Genomic DNA, 19,185 nt, shown 5'->3' on the forward strand with positions numbered 1-19,185 from the left:
TTGTTCACAGTAGCTGTGCTGTTTTCTGATTTTTATTATAAATAGATTTACAATTCAGGTATGTAGACCAGGCCACTTGAAGGAATGTGCAAGTTAAGTTTTCTGTAGATAAGGTAATCCTCCTGTTTTGGCTTTCCTTTTTATTCTGCTGGAGGAAGTAGGCTCTGTAGCTTTTTATTTCTTGTAGTTTTGGGTTTTCCCTGTTCCTAGACTCAACCGGCCCTGCAGATGGAGTGAGTATTGACAGAAGGTGAATGAATGGAGAGTAGTTCTCCTTTCCTTGTTCACCTTCATCTTCTGTTTCCTCAATCCTAACCCTTTACTGTGATTGCAGGTTTGGAGTTGAAGAGTCTACCCCACATTAGAAGCCTTGTTAGGCGGCTTCCTAGGGTTGGGTTGGTGCCGAGTGCCATCTGCCATCCTCTTAGACTCAAGCTTCTCTCTGTCTCATCTCTCTGTAAACTTCTGAGTTTACATCGAAGCAAGTTCCCTTTCTTAGCACAACTACGGGGCTGTTTAGCTCATTCACCTCTCATCGTTTGGTCTATGGACTGGGTTTACATCCCACAACAATTTCTATTGTTCTCCCTGCTTTTCTTGGTTTTCAGCCATGGTAGGCGGAACCCCTTTGGGATTGCATAGGGAGGGATTTGCACAGCTCTTCCATGCAGATTTTTGGCTCCCATTTACCTGATCTAGAGATTGGGTCTGTGTTGTCATTGGTTCAGAGGAGTTCTCTGTGTATTCATTGTTGGACAACCATGGTGATACTTAAACATTCGACTCTTCTCACTGTCATCCTTCGGTTCCTAAATTCTTGGTTTTGAATTGAGTTTTCAGGGGGGCAGTGTGCTGGTGTTCCTTGTCCTTCATTACTCAGCTGCCATGACAATGGGTGTACTTCACCCCTTCGCTCAGTGACTCTTTGGGCTGCATAGAGAGAGAGAGAGAGAGAGGCTTGTGTGGCCTGGTCTTGTGGTCCGTGTGCTGTCGACGTGCCCAGTCTTCAGATTGAGTTGCTCAGTAGCCTCTGATAGGGTGTTTTTCCACCACCTCCTCACCTTCCTTTTTTAAACTTTCAAGAGGGGGAAGAAAAAAGGGTACTATTTGGCTCTCCCTGGAGAAAGTCTCAGTAGGCTTTCAATGGTTTTTCATTTTCTGCAGGTAGGACTGACAGGGCTCATGTTAGAGATACTGTGTGTACTTTTGCATCTGATGCTTTGCACATGGTGCAACCGCTACCTCTGGGTCCTCTGCTCTTTAAGGTACTGGTACTGGTCCAGTTAGCAAGGCTTGACTGGTCTGGTCAGGGTTCTTGGACCACTGGTCCAGGACTCTACCAGTTTGGCCAGCTTGAGCAGGTGAGAATTGGTGTCTCAAGTCCAAGAGAGAAATAGTTTGACTTAGGCTACGTAGCATCTGGAAGCTTCAGAGGCCGATATTACAGAGTTGCTGTCTTACCTTGAACGGAACTGTCTGTCATCTACAAACCAGCCATGAGCACCCCTGCCCTGAAGGATAATTCACAAGTTATGTATAAATATATTTTAAAGTTTTATCTTGATTACCATTCCCCTTATCTTCACATACTTTTTAAATTTTATTAGTACTGTGATGTGTGTCAAGATGAGTGAATGCAAGTCCTTTTCGGAATCTATATATAAATACAGTCATACCCTGAACTTATGCGAGGTTAGATTCCAGAACCCCTCGCTCAAGGTGAATTTTTGCGTTAGTTTGGCGCAGTCTCTAAAAATGCTTATTTTTAGAGTTTAAGCACTAAACATGACCCTAATCATGCTCCCAAAGTATTAAACTTTTAAATGAAATTAAAGTTACCGTAATTTCATTTAAAAGTTAGCTTAATATATTACCCTTAAAAAAAGAAATAATTGGTTTACATAGGAATAGAGTTGGAAGAGAATTTCTCTCTCTCCCCTTCTGAACGATCTGTTTTTAGAAGTCTTCTCAACCTCGTTTTTAAGAACTTTATTCTGTGTCTCTCTCTCTTTGTTCTGAAATGCTTTTTCATGAACAAACAGTGTTTTTTATTTGGACTATATAACTCTTAGTTATTGTGTCTGTGTTTTAGAACGTATTTGCACACCGCATTTACAGTTCGTAGATGATACAGGTAAAATTAGATAAATTTAAACTATCTGCTGTGCAGGTAAAGACATACAGAGAAATAATAAGTTGTAAAAATGGGAGATAAGGGTTGTTCTTACTTGAGAGAGTGAAATTATTTATCATTTATTACAGAGACAGAGAGAATAATGAGAGAGGGAGTTGTCCTTACTTAAAATATCAAGTTAAATTATTTATGAATTATTACAGAGACAGAGAATAACATGAGAGAGAGATAGACAGACAGAGAACAGAAGTTATTCTTATGTTAGATATCAAAAGTTGGAAATTGTGATTTTTGAAGGAAAAGAGAGAGAGAGAGAGAGAGACAGACAGAGGCAATAATTGTCAGTTAGCTTTGCCCTCACCCCTCTGTTCAGAGGTTTAGATATTTGTTTCAAAAGTTATTACATAATTTATTTTTATTTAATTACAGTTATATTATATTGTTATTATTATTTAATTTTATTATTATTTGGAAATCAGTACTTATTAGGTAAATCATTTATCATGCAAAACAAATAAATGTATACATGTAACCATAAAAATTCTCTTTTCTCAGTAAAAGAGAGAGAGAAAAATTATTTTTTTTTATTTAATACTATTTAATTTACACATAAAAGCTTGAAACTTATAAATTACATAAAAATGTATACAAACACTTTTGCAGGGTTTCTCGAGGATTCGCAAATGTCACGTGTCTGTGAAAAAATCGTGTATGACAATTAGTTAGGTTCCAATGAAAAGTTCGCGTGTCTGTGAATTTGTGCAACTCGAATTGTCTAAGATTGAGGTATACTGTTCTTTAAGTTTTCTTTCTGTATTTTTTTTTTTTATGCTGTCTCCATTTGTTCGTGCAGAATTTCTTTTATTAAGTAAGTTCGAGAAGAACTTAATGATTCAAGCCCGAATTGTAAGGACCTGGGTATGCTGATTATGTCAGCAGCAAGAATCAGTCAGTTGAATTCTTGCGTCGGCATACTCGTAGGTTGTGCATTAGTTCCTGCTGTGTCAGGAACAATCCACTTGGCATTGCACTCGTTCAGGGTCGTCTGTTGACCTTAGAGAATCTGGTCCCTGAGGCATCTACCCCCAACACCGAGTTTGGGGTCAAGAGAAGTTTAGATCTCTGGGACTGAGACTGTAGCTTGATGACAAACTTCTCAGTGGCAGTGCTGTGAAGCACTCTTCCTTGGAGGTGCTTTCATTTTTTGGGCACATCCTATTAGGCGTGGATGCATACCTTGGCAGTGTACTAGAGGTTTTCTGAATGAACTGGCACACCAGCTCATCCATCAGAGTGAGTTAATGAGATCAGAGTGGCCCTTGGACATTCATATGGCGTGGAAGTTCTAAGTCAGGGTTCCCAGATTCAGAGCTTACACCTGTTTGCCAATTTGCACAACAGTGAGCTCTTCCCATACTGGATTAGTAGTATTCAGGAGGAAATCTTTCGATACCTGTAAGATAATTTCGATTCTTACGTTTTTACAACATTGTCTCAACGTAATCAACGAGATGTTGATTTATTCTTTTCTCATGCAGACTGGTGGTCCCCAGGTGTCTGCCAAATGATACCCAGACCTCTAAGGTCTGTTGTCTGAGGTTCAGAGTTTTCCCCTTTTTGGTACAACCATTGGTTTAGCCACACAGTGAGTGCCAGCGTTCTCACCATCTGGAGATATCTCTCCAGGGTGGCATGAGAGCACTAACACTCACTCTCGGAGGGTTTCCACCATCTCCTCTGATGAGAGGTTTCTCTCTCCAGACTACATAGGAGATTTCGGATACTGTTTCCTAAATGGCCATCAATCAAAGAAGGATCGTCTCCAGTGGTGAATGTGGTGATGGGTATTCTCTCTGGTCAGAGCTCCTCTTCACCAGGTAATGGTGCTTTCTTGCCTATCTTTGATGTGAAGGTTTCTTTCTGTCCTGGCTGTTGGTGGCAAAGATCAGCCTTAGGCATAGTAGATCTCACCTCTTGAAGTATAAAAATCTCTTTGATGAAGATTTTATACTCCTGTAAGGTTTTCAGCGATCATTCCATTCTGGGGAACTCGGACTTCTCTCTGGAAGTCTGGTTCACCTATGAGGGTTCATCTTGCAGTGTGTTTGAGACTTTACGAGAGTTTTCAGACACAGAACTGTCTCTGGAGATTGTGTATTTGTTATCCGTGACATCAGTGTAGGTGTGTTTTTGTTAGCCCTGACATCAATGTAGGATAGGCGAGTTTGGCGCTAGGGTGGGATCTGTCTTTTGAAATCGTCCTGAATTTTGTCAGTGTGAATCCCTCTCCTCCTCCCTGAAGGACTTTCTAGTAGTAATCCATGTGATACTATTGGGTCCTGTATGGGTACTGCAGTACTATCTTAGGGGAATGGGAATGTTGACAACCCTTCAGTTAGTGCTAACAGAGTTAAGGGAGTAATATCTGAGAACACCATATCTTGTGGCTCTGTGAGTCAATCCATGGGTGTTGTCTCTCCCACTATTGAGGACAAGTCCCAACCCAGATAGAGCTTTTCATTTATTACATGTGGAGAGGTGACCATGTCTGATTATCTGCACAATGTTTTACCTGCAGAAAGTTGCCCACTGGCCTTGAACACGCTTTCTTTGGACCAGTGGTGGCTGCTCAGTAGATTGGATAGCAAGCCCAGCTCCCTTTGGGACAGGTAGCACCCTGTCTAGGTATCAAACAGGATAGGAGTGGCTGGTTCTCCTGAATTCTCTCTCTGTCTTTTCCATCCTCTGCAGTAAATGGAAAGTCAGAGTAGTGGTCCATATACAAGCTGGGTGGGTGAGAGGAGGACAGACAATAAAGCAAAGTCGTTGATTGTATTCACCTCTTTTATTGTTTCTGACACTTCGGTCTGGGTTCTTACATCCTGATTGAGTAATTATGTAGAAACCCATTACTCAATAGTGCAGAGGAGTAGCAAAGCTACATCCCATATGTGCAGTATGCTAGAGGTCTGTGAGCCCTTCCTCTGCTTCCACTGGACCAGGAAGGTGATATTTGGGGTTGGGCAATCCTACTGGTCAGTTCAGATAGTACCCAGATTTCTTCCCAGCAATGGGCAAGTCTCTTATGTAAAGAATAAAGGTTTGTGTTTGTGTAGAAACAAATAGCAAATTTTAAAAGTACTTTGTATTTTTCCCGACATACAAACCTAAAGTTTTTTACATGAATGGCCCGCTTCAGCCATCCCTCTCATCTTTCACCTGGGCCAAAAGGCACTGTTGAGTGCAGACCAACAGATGGGCAGGGTTTAGCTACCTTGTCAGTGAGTTTGAATGGCTGCTCCAGCTCAGGTGTGCAAGCTAAATCATATGTTTAAATTTTCAGGTTTGTTTGTACATCTGCTTGTACATGTGTTTATGATGGCCAAAACTCAGTATTCCTTTTGAAAGCCAGGGAAGTTGAAAGGGCCCTGATCTCGTAGACAGTCACATAATCAACCTTTTCCAGGGCCTTTATCTCATCTACAGACAAAATCACATTATCAACCTTCCAAGATTCCCAGATATGCTTGAAGAATTACCTTTTTTAAATATGAAAGTGTTCTTAAAAAAAAAAAAAAAAATTCTTGTGCCAATTCATGGATAAGAGCCTGAAATTCTCATCCCTTGAATTAGATCAGTTTTACCAGGTAGAGCTTGATGATCAGGGAATGACTAGAATGGGCAATGGCTACAACCGGGGCCTCTGAAAACTTGACTTGAGATCTTGCTTGATGACCAAGCGGGAATGCACAAGGTGCATGGAATGTGGAGAAGTGTCACTGCTTCATGAGCTGCATCCCTGTCAGCATGGATCTGGGATAGTCCACTAGCATTGAAGTTGTAATACCAATTCTCCTAAGGCAGTGCAAGAGCAGTGAGCAACATCTTGGGTCTTTTGTCTTAGTTTCTCCAGGACTTCTTTGATGATGCCAAATGGAAGAATTACAAAAGTGTAAAGATCATCCCAAGAGTGAAGTACAGCATTAACTTTTGGTTTGCTGGATTGGGTTGAGTCGAGCAATGTACCAGAAGGTTTTAGTTCTAGCTTACTGTAAAGAGATCAACTAGGGTCATCCATGGATGCTGTGAAGACTTAAGAGCCATTGACTGCTTTGATGGAAGGGCTCACACCTTTCTTCAGAGTCTGTTTATAATATTCTGTACTGGCACAAAGCAACTTAAGGGCCAGGAACACTGCCCTCAAATCTAGGAAGTTGATGTGCCACTTCCCATCTGCCTTCAACCATGTGTTTGTCACTTGGTGGCTTAGGAGAAGGGCTCCTCTCCTTTGAGCCAAAGTAGGCTACGTTTGAAGAGGGGACACTAGGAACTCAAAGCCAAGAGAACTGCAGTTGATCAGCACCTAAAGGGAGAAAATGGCATGGATTTCGTCATGAAGTGGCTCCTGGGAACCAGCACCTCCAACGAGGACTGGTTGCCAAACAGAGGCTGCCACAGTTTTATTGGAGAAGTGAGTTACACTGAAACATTGTTCCTGTTGGGTCAGTCTCCATTCCCAAATACATTGCCTTTCTAGAATGGACTAGTTCAACTTCCTTCAGTTGACCTGCAGGCCCAGCTCCAGGTCACAAATTTGTACTAGATCTTCTCAAATAGTCACGCTGTTGATTGAGCAAGGACCGCCTTGGCTTCTTGTTCAAGATGAGAAAGATGGGTGACTGCTCTTGAAAGTTGCAGTAGGAAGCCTGGAGGCAGAAACACCAAAGTTTGTCGTGGCTGTCCTGGTTGCATTGATTGCTAACTTTTCCACGAAATCACTGACCATTTTATTTTGAATTACATCCAGGTTGAGAAGATAAGAGACCCTTAGGATCCCTAAGCCAGGGGAGAGAGAGAAAATAAATGAAAATAAATTAGCAGTTGTATATTTCACAATGAGGATGCAAAACTGAGGATGATGTATCATGGAAGTACACGTTCCTAAACACATCATGGAATAAGCCTGAGAGTTACTACCAACCAGTGGTCCACAGAAGTGCATAGAGGCGCTCTTGGCCCTTTCACCTCTTTCCTCCTTGCGAAATATAGAATTGGCATAGTTAAGGATATTGCAGCCATGATTTGAGCTTTATATGTTTGATGGGCTTGTGAAGAAAAGATTATTTCCAGTATATATGCTACCAACTAGTGGCCTTTAGATAGTCAAATGAGAAATAAAGCGAAGAGACAAAAGGTAAACATAAATTGTAAAGAGTGGTTATCAGAGAAGTTTAAATTAAACTATCCACAGTTATCTCTTTTCCAGAACTGGCCACTACTTGGTGATATATTTTTGTCAGGATTTTCACATTTCAGTAGCAGGCTTAGAAAATTACCAACAGTTTTGAACTTCACTAACATAGTTTATCCTTGATTATAAAGAGATAGTTCAATAATGGGAACATATTTGAACGCACTGATAAGCAGTCACTAAATCTCCCTTATTGTCTTGATTGGAATGGAAACTTGTCTGCTAAAGTTCTAAATCACAAACCTTTGATTCATCATCTCTGGTGACCTGTCATGGTCTGTTCATTATCTTATAGTCAGGAACATAGGAAACTTTATGAATTAGTATATTTACTGGGAACATTTTCCAGAAGAGAAATCAGTATCATTTAAAGACCAGTCATAGTCTGTTGCTCACCAAAATGGACATATCCATCCTGTAAACTACAGCAAGAAAGGGAGTGCGATGAAATTCACAAAGAAAGTAGCAAACATGCTTGACTTTACTTATTGTGCTGTGCTCAATGCAACAGAATTAAGTAGTATCGGGTATGGACTGAAATACCATAAACCACAGTACAGTATTGTATACAGATACAGTCAAGGGTCTATGAGGGCTTAGTTCTAAATATAGTCACATTTATCAAAGCCAGAAGCTTTATCCTTTAGATTCTCCCAAATTCATAGGACTGGCATTAAATGTTTTCCACCCATCTAAATTATTGTTGTCCTACCAAGGTAGCTAGATGTGATGCTTCAAGCCAATATTGGAATCCAACCTCAGTTTACTTTCAGTCACCAGTACGATGACAGAGCCCACACAGGAGTGCTGTAACTATGAACTCTACATCCTGTCCCTTACCCAGTTTTATGTTTGCTGAAGCTTTTCTTTATGATCTCTCCAAATTTTTTGTTTCTTGTTGCCTTTTTCTTTATCAGTGGTATTCAGAAATTCAGAGGTTAATAAAAGTCCATAATTATTAAGAGGCTTTTAAAACATTATTAATACATTGCATTGCCTTTTTTTGGATACCAGTGTTAGTGATGACAGTATTGTACAGTATTTTGCGTATGGTTATTTGTGGACTGAGGAAAATTAATTTTTTGTAAGTAGCCTTTTTCTTTCAATGGACTATAAACCCAAGAGGCCTCCAAAGTCAAAATCAGCCTATAGAGAAACAAGTTATAGGAAAAAAGGTGATAAGTAGATATGAGGTTATGGAAATAAGGCTGATATACCTAATTCAGGAGATGTCATAAAGCAGGTATAAGCTTGCTCCTTGCTTAAACATTCGGAGGTCAGAAGATTCCACAACTGCACTAGGCAACTAATCCACATTTTATTTATAGAAACAATAAAATTCTTGGTAAACAGAGTACGTAGTATTAAACCTGATGATAGAAAACAAGACATTATTTGCAGTAGCAGCCTGCCTAGTATTGCTAGCAAAAGAAGCTAGGTCAGGTGAAGACGAGTGCAGAGGACATTTTTCATTGCAGTGCATTTTATGCAAAAAATATAATGAGCTTACTTTACATCTTTGCCACAAGTCAGCTTTTAAGAGTTGGCAAATTAAGCATGACTGGTGACATAACTATCCAAGAGTTTGAGATGCAAGTCTGTACCAAAGATGACACTGGAGAACAGTGCTCCAGACAAGAAAGAAGAAAAGAGGTCAAACTCTTAGTAATAGTAGATTTATCACTCAGCATTCAAGAACATTTCCGCAAGATACTAAATTTTTAAGAAACGAAGGAGGCAATATTATATGTGTACTTTTCAGAAGTCAATTTCTTATCAAAAGTTACTTCTAAAATCCTAAATGAGTTGCTGACATTAAAAACAGTAACACTTAAATGTAAATCATTACACAATGAGTGAAGTGTTCTGGACCAACTAACCACCATACATAGTTGGTAAAATTTAAACAGCATCATACAGTAATTACTTTTCCAAACATCATCACATTGAACATAAGTGTCATCTGAAATTTCTACAGTTTTCATTTTGTTACCTTTGCTTACAGTATTTGAGAAAGTGCAGTTTATTTTTGGGGTGAAGTCCTTTCCATAATTTTAAATGCATAGTCACATAAATGCTAGCTCTCTCTCTCTCTCTCTCTCTCTCTCTCTCTCTCTCTCTCTCTCTCTCTCTCTCTCTCTCTCTCTCTCTTTTGAACAACAGAACAGAAATGACTCTCTCTCTCTCTCTCTCTCTCTCTCTCTCTCTCTCTCTCTCTCTCTCTCTCTCTCTCTCTCTCTCTCTCTCTCTCTCTCTGTTGAACAACAGAAATGACATGATCAGATAGTTTCACTGTGTTGAGAGCACATTCCTATGCATGTATTATTGTAACATTATAATGAAGTAATCTTCCTCAGATTACTATGGTATAGACAGATTAGGCAAAGTCAGTGTACTCACACATTTCAAGGCGGCTTATATGCCCTGGGTATGGTACTAATTTAAGTTGTTGATTAGTGAATATAGGAATAGAGCAGCTTGAATCAGAACAAAAACTGCCATCATCCTTGTTTGGAATATTTGTAATTGTTACAGTGTTTTACTTGAAAGTTTTTCATGTACTTAGGTTTCCATGATTTTATTAAGATAGGTGCAGTGGTGTTAACTGGAAACTTAAGCTTGCACTATTTGTCTACAAAAGTTTATAGAAGCTAAAGTTGCCAAGATATACATATTCATGTCCATGGAAGTCTTTTCACAAAGAACTGGTATCAAAAGCCATTGCCAGAAGGTTGTGCCTCCAACAAAACATTATTAGAGTAAGGTATTATTCATGAAATTCATGGCTTATGTAAATAGCTACTAAGGTGGCTTTGTACATTTGTTTATGAGTTAGTGATGTAGCCTAGATAATAACATGCAATTTATTTAACTTTTTTTTTATTACTAATTTTTTATAAATAGGCCTTATATTTAGGTTAGGATAAACAACATTTTTTCTAGAATGAATAGTTTTGTTTCAAACTAGTCAGTGCAGAATAGGATCACTACATGGAAAGCATTCAATTACAGTATTAGATTGTTCAATACTTTTGACCTTTTCATTTAATAATATCAGAAAAGATAGAAATGTACTAGTAAATGTGTATCTCTAGCAGTAATAAATCATGCAACTAGGTGGGAAGCCTCTTCAGAGGCTTCCTGCATTTCTAATCTAACCTTTTGCCCCATAATAGTTGTTTTCCAGCATCTTCCATCTACTGCAGACAAGCCTACATGAAATTTCGTGATCTGGTGAAAATATCACACCGGTCTCTGCTCACATTTGCGGTTATGTAGGGTCACTGCGCGCAATGCAGTGATAGTGATGCGATATAAATGTATAGGTTAGTTAGGGGGTCGCACAATGACCTGTCGATCGCAACGACACTCTTCCTTTGGAGCCTGTGTGGTAAAGGTGCCAATTAACCGACCTGGCAGGTGAGATTACTTTGCCAAATGGTAACATTTATTATGAATTATCGTCATCTAAAAGATGTGAATATAACGCAAGAGATCATCAACGAGGACATGAAGAATTAGTCAACCTGCTGTTAATTTTTTCGTAGGTTTTATATTTTTTTCATCATCTTTATTTTATTTTCAATTATACTGTATTTGTACTCTTAATTAACTCTTTAGTATACTGTGGCTCACGTAAAGAATACAGATGTCTACATGCATTATCAGGTGAGGTAAATGCTCTTTATTAAGACCAACAATGCAGTCTTAGTACAGTGCAGTGAAGACTAACACTTTTGATGTATGCTCAGGTTCAAGGCCAAGTACCATCCTGAAGAGTGTGTGAAGCGCAGAGAGGAGCAGTTATCAAATCTAAAGGTATTTAAGTTATTCTGATTGTTATTATTATTGTTGTTCATAATTGAACAATTTATTTGGAAAGATTCCTTAAGAATAGGATATGTGTGAGAAAAAAAACAAAAGATTTTGCATTGTTACAGTTTTTTATTATTAATTCATTCTCCAATACTATTACATTTTTGTGTCTGTAAGTCTGAACTGTTATAGGGGAAGAAATTTCCCCTCATAGAGTGGTTCATTAAGGTTAAATATATAGAAAAATTAACATCCAGGTTAATATAGCTTTGTCACCAGTCTTGAGTGAGTGAGGCTTAGGCTAATGTAATGGTGTGTAAAAGAGCTGTATCATAAGAATATGGAGGATAGTGGTAAGGACTTTTTACAGTGAAATATATGTTTTCATATATTCATTTTTTGTAGATTGTCAGGTAAGTATGAATTGTGCTATTTCATAATTTTCAAAATAGAAAACCAGCCACATTTCCAGACTAAAAGGCCTTGCCTGAAGGATATGTTTAGTAGACAAAAGTTAAAATTTGGAGCAATGTCAGGTTTGAAGTTTGAAGTTGTCAAGGTCTCATATCAAATCCTTAAATTTGAAAAAGAAAAATACAAAATGTACACATTCTGTTTCAGTGGCGAGTGTCTACTTTTGTGGAACTGTACAGTGCAGGGAGAATGGAAAACATAACAGTTGATGCTGACCAGTCAGAGGAACTCTTGAAGCTCTTGGATTCTGTCGTTATCAAGCTGGAGGGTGGAACAGATTTGGACCTTCAAGTGTTGGACCAAGTCCCAGAAGAAGACGTCAAACCTCAGATTGCTGAAGAAGAAAAGAAGCCATTTATTTTAGGGGAGGAGTAAGTTGAAATGATGAACTACTCTGTCTCTCTCATTTGAAAGTTTTCTTTTTCATAATGTGTGTGTGTGTGTGTGTTTTTTTTTTTTGAAAAGCACTTGTTGCCAGTCATAACTATCTACCAAGAAAATTGTTAAAATTTTAAATGTTGAAGTGATTCAGTTATGATAATGGCTGTATTAGGGAGACTTGCTTGATTATTTAAGTTTTATTATTGAGGAATCTCATTTGTTATATTTGTTAGTTTAAAAATTATTTCGTTTTTACATGATTGTGGTAATAATCAGTCACTGTTGATTAACCCTTAAATGCCTATTGGACGTATCATACGTCGACTAAAATTGTCTGTTGGGTGCCGAGTGGACGATCGCCGTCACGTCGACTACAAAAAATTTCAACCTTCGGTCAACTTTGACTCGACTGAAATGGTCGAAAAACGCAATTGTAAGCTAAAACTCTTACATTCTAGTAATATTCAATCATGTACCTTCATTTTGCAACAAATTGGAAGTCTCTAGCACATTATTTCGATTTATGATGAATTTTTGAAAAAAACTTTTTCTTACGCATGGGCGGTAACTCAGCCGAAAATTTCATAAATTCTTTCGTCATTTTGTCGTAATTTTTGCACTGCTCTATATTAGCCATTACATAAACTTTTATATATGAAAATGTTACGTCTGCGCGGTAACTCGGCCGAACATCTCAGAAATTCTTTCGTCTCGTTGTCGTAATATTTGCACCATTTTATATTAGTCGTTACATAAAGTTTTATATATGAAAATGGGCACAATTTCATGTACAATACAACAGAAAATAACTCATGGTTGTAGCTTTTATCAGTTTTGAAATATTTTCATATAAATCACGATAAATAGAAAAAATTCGACATTCGGTCAACTTTAACTCGACCGAAATGGTCGAAAACTGCAATTGTAAGCTAAAATACTTACAGTCTAGTAATATTCAATCAATTAGCTTCATTTTTCAACAAATGGGAAGTCTCTAGCACAATATTTCGATTTTTGGTGAATTTTTGAAAACATTTTTTACGTCCCTGGCGTTACGAATTCATGGATCATTTTGTGATAATATTTTCTCTGTGTTGCTTTGATCGTTTTAAAATTTGTTATATACCAAAATCATTGCAATTTAGTGTACAATACAACTAAAAAAATTAACTCATTAGCTTTAACCGTTTTGCTTACAGCGCAATTTGTATACAATTATATACGAGTTTTTTTTTTTTTTTTTTTTTTTTTTTTTTTTTTTGCTGTCATATATTCCAATATTTATACATGATAATGATATTTTTTCATTTCTGATGGTTGCATACTAAACTTCAGGCAATGACAAAAAAAATAAGCCAAAAATGAACTCTTAATCTTAAAAACTAAGCGTTCTGTGATTTTTTGAAAAAAACTTTTTTTCCACTTCGGCGCTAACTCACCGAACGCTGCCGGCATACAGGAGACATTTTTGTAATTAGGGCTTCGGCGTTAAAGGGTTAAGTATGCACATCCTTACAGTACTACAGTAGATCCCCATCTATTCACGGTTCTGAATTCGCAGCTTCACCTATTCACAAAATTTTGGTGGAACCTGTCTCTAAATTATTTGCGGAAAAACTTGCTTATTTGTGGATTTTTTCGTAGAGCAATATTCTGTATTTTCATATACAGTATTCATAAATAAATACTGTATGGTATGTACGCATAGATTTCTTAGGATAAAATAATGATTTACAGCACTAATTTTCAAATGATATTAAGTTAATAAGATTATAGTTAGTAATAATAAGTTTAAATAAGATTAAATAATACAGTAATAATAGTACTGTACTGTACCCGTAATAATACATACAGGTAATAATGACTGTGACATATTTTATTAAAACAGAATTCCATCAAAATATAAGGGAGCCTATATAAATGCCAAAATGTGGAAAATAAAGGCAGTATTTCAGAGACCAAACTGTCTCTCTCCTCAGGCAAAGAGCGAATGAGAAAAAGTTACAGAAAGCGGTATTTATACCAGAAGATCCATAGGTCAGCCGTTAAGTCACTCCAGTTGACAATTTCTCTTTAATCTTAATCGCTGGTTGGAGGAAGATTTTCTCTATAATATCTGAATCCTAGGTGCCTCTTGAGAGATTCATTGCATTTCTTTGTTTAATCAGGTGATTCCACCATCTGGCTTTTGAACTGACAATTGCTGCTATAAATTATATGAGACATATTCCAGTTTATTCTGTGGTTATGGTTATTTATGTGGTTAAAAATGGCTGAGCTCAATTAAATGGTCAGTAATCGATCCACAAAGCAAACACTATTTACTACCGTCCCCCCATAACCAGACCAGAGACACACCCAACAATAAAGTGAAAATCCCACACCTGGACAGGATTAAGATGTTGACATAGACACTTGGAAACTCTAACCCTTTTGATTTTACCTATCCAAATACCTTAGCCAAATCCCTGATTAACGTCCAACAAAAACCAGTCCCCAAAAACACAGGAGTTTACGAAATCCCTTTCCTCGAGTGTGACCAATCTTATATTGGCTTCACAGGCAAAATTACACCCCCAAAGATTAATACAGCATAAACATTCAGTTAGGTACGGACAGCAGAGCTCATCCATTTTTAACTACATAAATAACCATAACCACAGAATAAACTGGAATATGTCTCGTATAATTTATAGCAGCAATTGGCAGTTCAAAAGCCAGATGGTGGAATCAGCCTTGATTAAACAAAGAAATGCAATGAATCTCTCAAGAGGTGCCTGGGATTCAGATATTATAGATAAAATCTTCCTCCAACCAGCGATTAAGAAGATTAAAGAGAAATTGGCTACTGGAGTGACTTAATGGCAGACCTATGGATCTTCTGGTATAAATACCATTTTTCTGTAACTTTTTCCCATTCACTCTGCCTGAGGAGAGAGACAGTTAGGTCTCTGAAATATAGGCTTCATTTTCACAAATTGGCATTTCTATAGGCTCCCTTATATTTGACAATTGATAATAAATACAGTACCTGTATGTACTAATTTTCAAATATTAATAAGATTGAGTAATAATAATAATGTACAGTACCTTTAATAATAGTAATAAGATTAATACAGTAACAATAAGATTAAATATTAAATAATAATACTGTACTAACAATAAGATTAAATATTAAATAATAATACTGTACTACCTGTAATAATAAGGTTACATAAATCATACAGGTACTCACCAGTGATGATGAATGTTGATTAAAGATGATGATGATGATGAATTAGCTGTGGAGTCCGATGAATGATGATGAAAATATGACTGCATAGCAAAGCAGAGGAGTTACATCTCCTTCTGCCTTATCAATGGGCAATTGTTGAATTTCTTCAGGAAAGAACCCCTTATAATCATGCACAGACTCTGGCCACAAATTCTTCCAGCAGGTCTCCTTCATGTCCTTCAACATCAATCGGTTGATAACGGTCAGACAAATGGCAATCTTGAATTTATGCCAGTAATCCTTCAGCATAAATTCACTGTCAGTGTCCATTGCATTTACAAGGTGCTCGAGGGGGTTCTGGTAGTAGAGTGCCTGGTCCATAGGCTGGAGGAGAGAGGTGGTGTTGGCAGGGAGGAACTCGAGCTGGACTCCGTTGTAATAAAGATCCACAGGGTGGCCACCAGCAGTATCCTTAATCAGTAACACCTTGAACTCCATGCACAAGTTGCTGAGGTATTGTTTAACTTAAGGGATGAAGTTCTGAATGAACCAGTGATCCGTAAGGACTTGGTGTTGTGCATGGAAAACACAGGCAGCAATGCCTTGTTCTTATTCTTGAGGGCCCAGGGCTTTGAAGCCAGCAGCATTGCCTTATATTATGAGGGTAACCCTATCCTTCTGGGGCTTGAACCTGAAGGCTCTGGCTTTGTCCTTCATAAGGTATGTCTGGGAAGGCATCCTCTAGAACAAGCCTGTCTCATCCATATTGAACACCTTTTCTGGATGGTAGCCCTTGTCCCTGATGATTTTCTTGAAATTCTCGGGATATTTCGTGGCTGCTTCCTTGACTGCCGATGCTGCTTCCCCATGCAGAGAAACATTCTTGAGTTGGAACTGTCTCTGAAAGCAATGGAACCACCCCTTGCTAGCCTGAAAACCTTGAGGACCTGACAATGGTCCTGCTTGTGCTCTTCCTCTTCTTCTTCTTCCTCAGGTTTGTCCAAGCCTGGGAAGTCTACTTCCCCTACATTGCTGCCTTCCCTAACAGTCAAAAACAGCTGGCACAGTAATTGTGCCTTTTTGCGAGTAATATTGGTGTTGAGGGTGATGTTCTTCTTACGGCAGCCCTTTATCCAATATGCCAGTGCCGATTCCATCTTAATAATTGTTTTATCATGCACTGTTGAAACTTTTTACACTACCAAAGAAGCTAGCACTCACAGCCTTTCTTATCTCCGCTTCTTTCTTCTTGATGTAGTGTACAGTACTCTAATTCACGCCAGTATGGCAGGCTACAGCTGCACAACTCTTGCCTTTTTTTTTTTTAACTTATCCAGAAGTTTAACCTTCTTGAGTGTTATGACCACCTCCTTGTGCTAAGGCTGTTTGCCAGAAGCCTTAGAAGGAGCAGGGCATTTAGGAGGCATCTTAGGGCACAATTAGATATTGATATTGCAAACAAAGATATGGAAAGTACACGGCAAAACAACGAAACTTTTGAACGACGGGGGTACCTAGCCAATCAGCACCAAGGATACTGCCAGTGGGCTCCAAGGAAAACGAATGGGACTCCTGGATTGGCTGCTTTACAAACAACAGCCAATTGCATGTTGAGTATCATTGCGCCTGGGTATACAGTATCAGCATCATGTCCCAAGATGCATTTTCCTTTGCTAGAGGTTTGTGTTTTGCTTGGATGGGGTAGAACATTTCTCAAGAAAAAAAAAGTACATTTATTGATATTTTGCTGTTTACATTAATATACTACAGTACGGGCAGTCCCTGGTTATCGGTGGGGGTTCTGTTCCGACGGCGTGACAATAAGCGAAAATCGCTGATTTTTGGTTATTGGCGCCTCTGTTAGGTATGTGTCGGTGTTGATAAGTGGAAATCGGCACATATTTGCCCTGAAAATAGCTGATTTTCACCACTAGACAAGCACCAAAAAACCAGACCACCAGTAACCAAGCCCACCGATAACCAGGGACTGCCTGTACTATAATATTTGAAAAATAGTAACTTTTTTTTTTTTTTTATAAAAATTCATTTAATCACAGAAATATAACATGAAAATAGAATGACTGACAATTCCGCAGACATAAACATAGTCCCCTCGTTCTACAAACTACCTATGTATTTTAGATATGCTCTACTCATCCTGAAACACATTAATATCATTTCAAAATCTAATTACAACACAGCAAAATATCAATAAAATGTACAGTATGTGCAGAATATCAATGTTGTTATGCACACTACCCAGGATAAATGACCTAGCATCTCTGCCCAGCTTCTCAGTTCAATGTGTGTGCCTCTAGAGCTCATATGTTGTGTACATACGTATCAGTGCGGACTTGGCGTATCTCTTTGAATCGTGCCCTATGATGCCTCCTAAACGCCCTGCTTAGTCTACAGCATCTGTACAAGAGCCTAAGTGCCAGAGGAAGATTATGACCATTGAGGAGAAGGCAGACATTACTGTAATGTTAAGAGAAGGCAAAAGTCATGGAGAAGTAGCAACCCTTTATGGCTTGACAGTAAGTGCCATCTCCTTCATCAAGAGGGCATATGAAGAGGGTAGAATCCTTGTGATGGCATTTGGTGGAGAAGAACTCTCCGCCCTCGTTTATGTACTCTCTATCCCCCCGACAGAGTAGGATTTTGAAGAATTTCAAGGTCTGTACAAAATTCTGAGGAAAGCCAAGAAGCTGCAGATGATGATAGGCCCCAGAGGAGATGAAACTCCTTTGGTTTGCTGTTCAGTCATGTCTTCATTGTCATTCATTGGACTGCACAGCTAATTCATAATTCATCATCATCATCTTCAGTCAACATTGATCACTGATGAGTACAGTACCCATATGGTTTACGTACATAATATTAAATATTTTTAATGTGCATATGTATTTTAGTTTCTCTCTCTCTCTCTCTCTCTCTCTCTCTCTCTCTCTCTCTCTCTCTCTCTCTCTCTCTCTCTCTCTCTCTCTCTCTCTCTCCACGATGATAGTTGAAGGTACAGTGATCCCTCTTCTATCACGGATAATGGGGACCAGAACCCCCCCGCGAAAGGTGAAATTCCGCGAAGTAGCATTGGCCCCTCCCTAGGGGGGATTATATATATAAAACACCCATGTATGAGCAACATTACATAAGCGAGGTAAGTATAAAGTGAATAAATGTACTGTACAGGTGTACTATTTACAGTACCATATTGTACTTAAATATATTTACTGTACTGTACAGTACAATAATTATAAAACCTTGTACATACATTCACTCTCTCTCTCTCTCTCTCTCCCTCTCATATGAGATGTACATTACTGTACTGTAATTATAAAACCTTAATTATTGTACATTCACTCACTCTCTCATACGAGACGTTCAACACTCACCAATGACAGTAGTGTAATATCTTGAGGTGACGATGACGACGATGAAAATGATGATGACAATGATGAGGTACCTGTGCAGTTCGATGAATGTGATGATTAATTGATGACGATGATGGTGTTACTGCACAGGTATAATGAGGCCTTTACATCAGTTCAGGAAGCGCCTCATCATCAGATATCGGCGCTGGATCGTCACCATTTTCTTCCGAAAGAGGCGAAGAAGCTCGTGGTGGCGGTGAAGAGGCTCCCACTTCACTCGTAGATGCTTCAGGTTCACTCAGAGGCACTGATGGTGTAGCTGGGGTTTTTACCTTGAAGAACATGGTGATTGGTAGTAGTTGTCGTCGTCTTTTCTTCTGCTGTAAAATGCCCTTGTACAAGGACATAACCCCGTCAACACGGTTCCTAAACTCGACAGCTCGAACCATGTTGTCATCGATTTCTTGTGCAAATTGTTGCATTGCCCTTGCCTTGTTGCACAATTGTTGCAGGTTCTCCAGGGTAAGGCCATGCTCTTCAACGT

General features: G+C 38.6%; 1 protein-coding gene across 8 annotated transcripts in view; it reads left to right on the forward strand.

The window, feature by feature from the left end:
• Ars2 (arsenic resistance protein 2) overlaps positions 1-19,185 on the forward strand; it is a 179,576-nt gene that overhangs the window by 54,915 nt on the left and 105,476 nt on the right. For 7 of the 8 annotated variants that reach the window (XM_067106971.1, XM_067106975.1, XM_067106973.1 and 4 more), the window contains exons 6-7: positions 11,138-11,204; positions 11,823-12,046. In XM_067106971.1, coding sequence (XP_066963072.1) covers positions 11,138-11,204; positions 11,823-12,046 — 291 coding nt within the window. Of the gene's footprint in view, positions 1-10,596; positions 10,806-11,137; positions 11,205-11,822; positions 12,047-19,185 lie in introns of those variants that run through there. The other variant, XM_067106976.1, reaches the window with a different exon arrangement.

This window comes from Macrobrachium rosenbergii, chromosome 7 (genome assembly GCF_040412425.1).
Source record: "Macrobrachium rosenbergii isolate ZJJX-2024 chromosome 7, ASM4041242v1, whole genome shotgun sequence".
NCBI lineage: Eukaryota > Metazoa > Arthropoda > Malacostraca > Decapoda > Palaemonidae > Macrobrachium > Macrobrachium rosenbergii.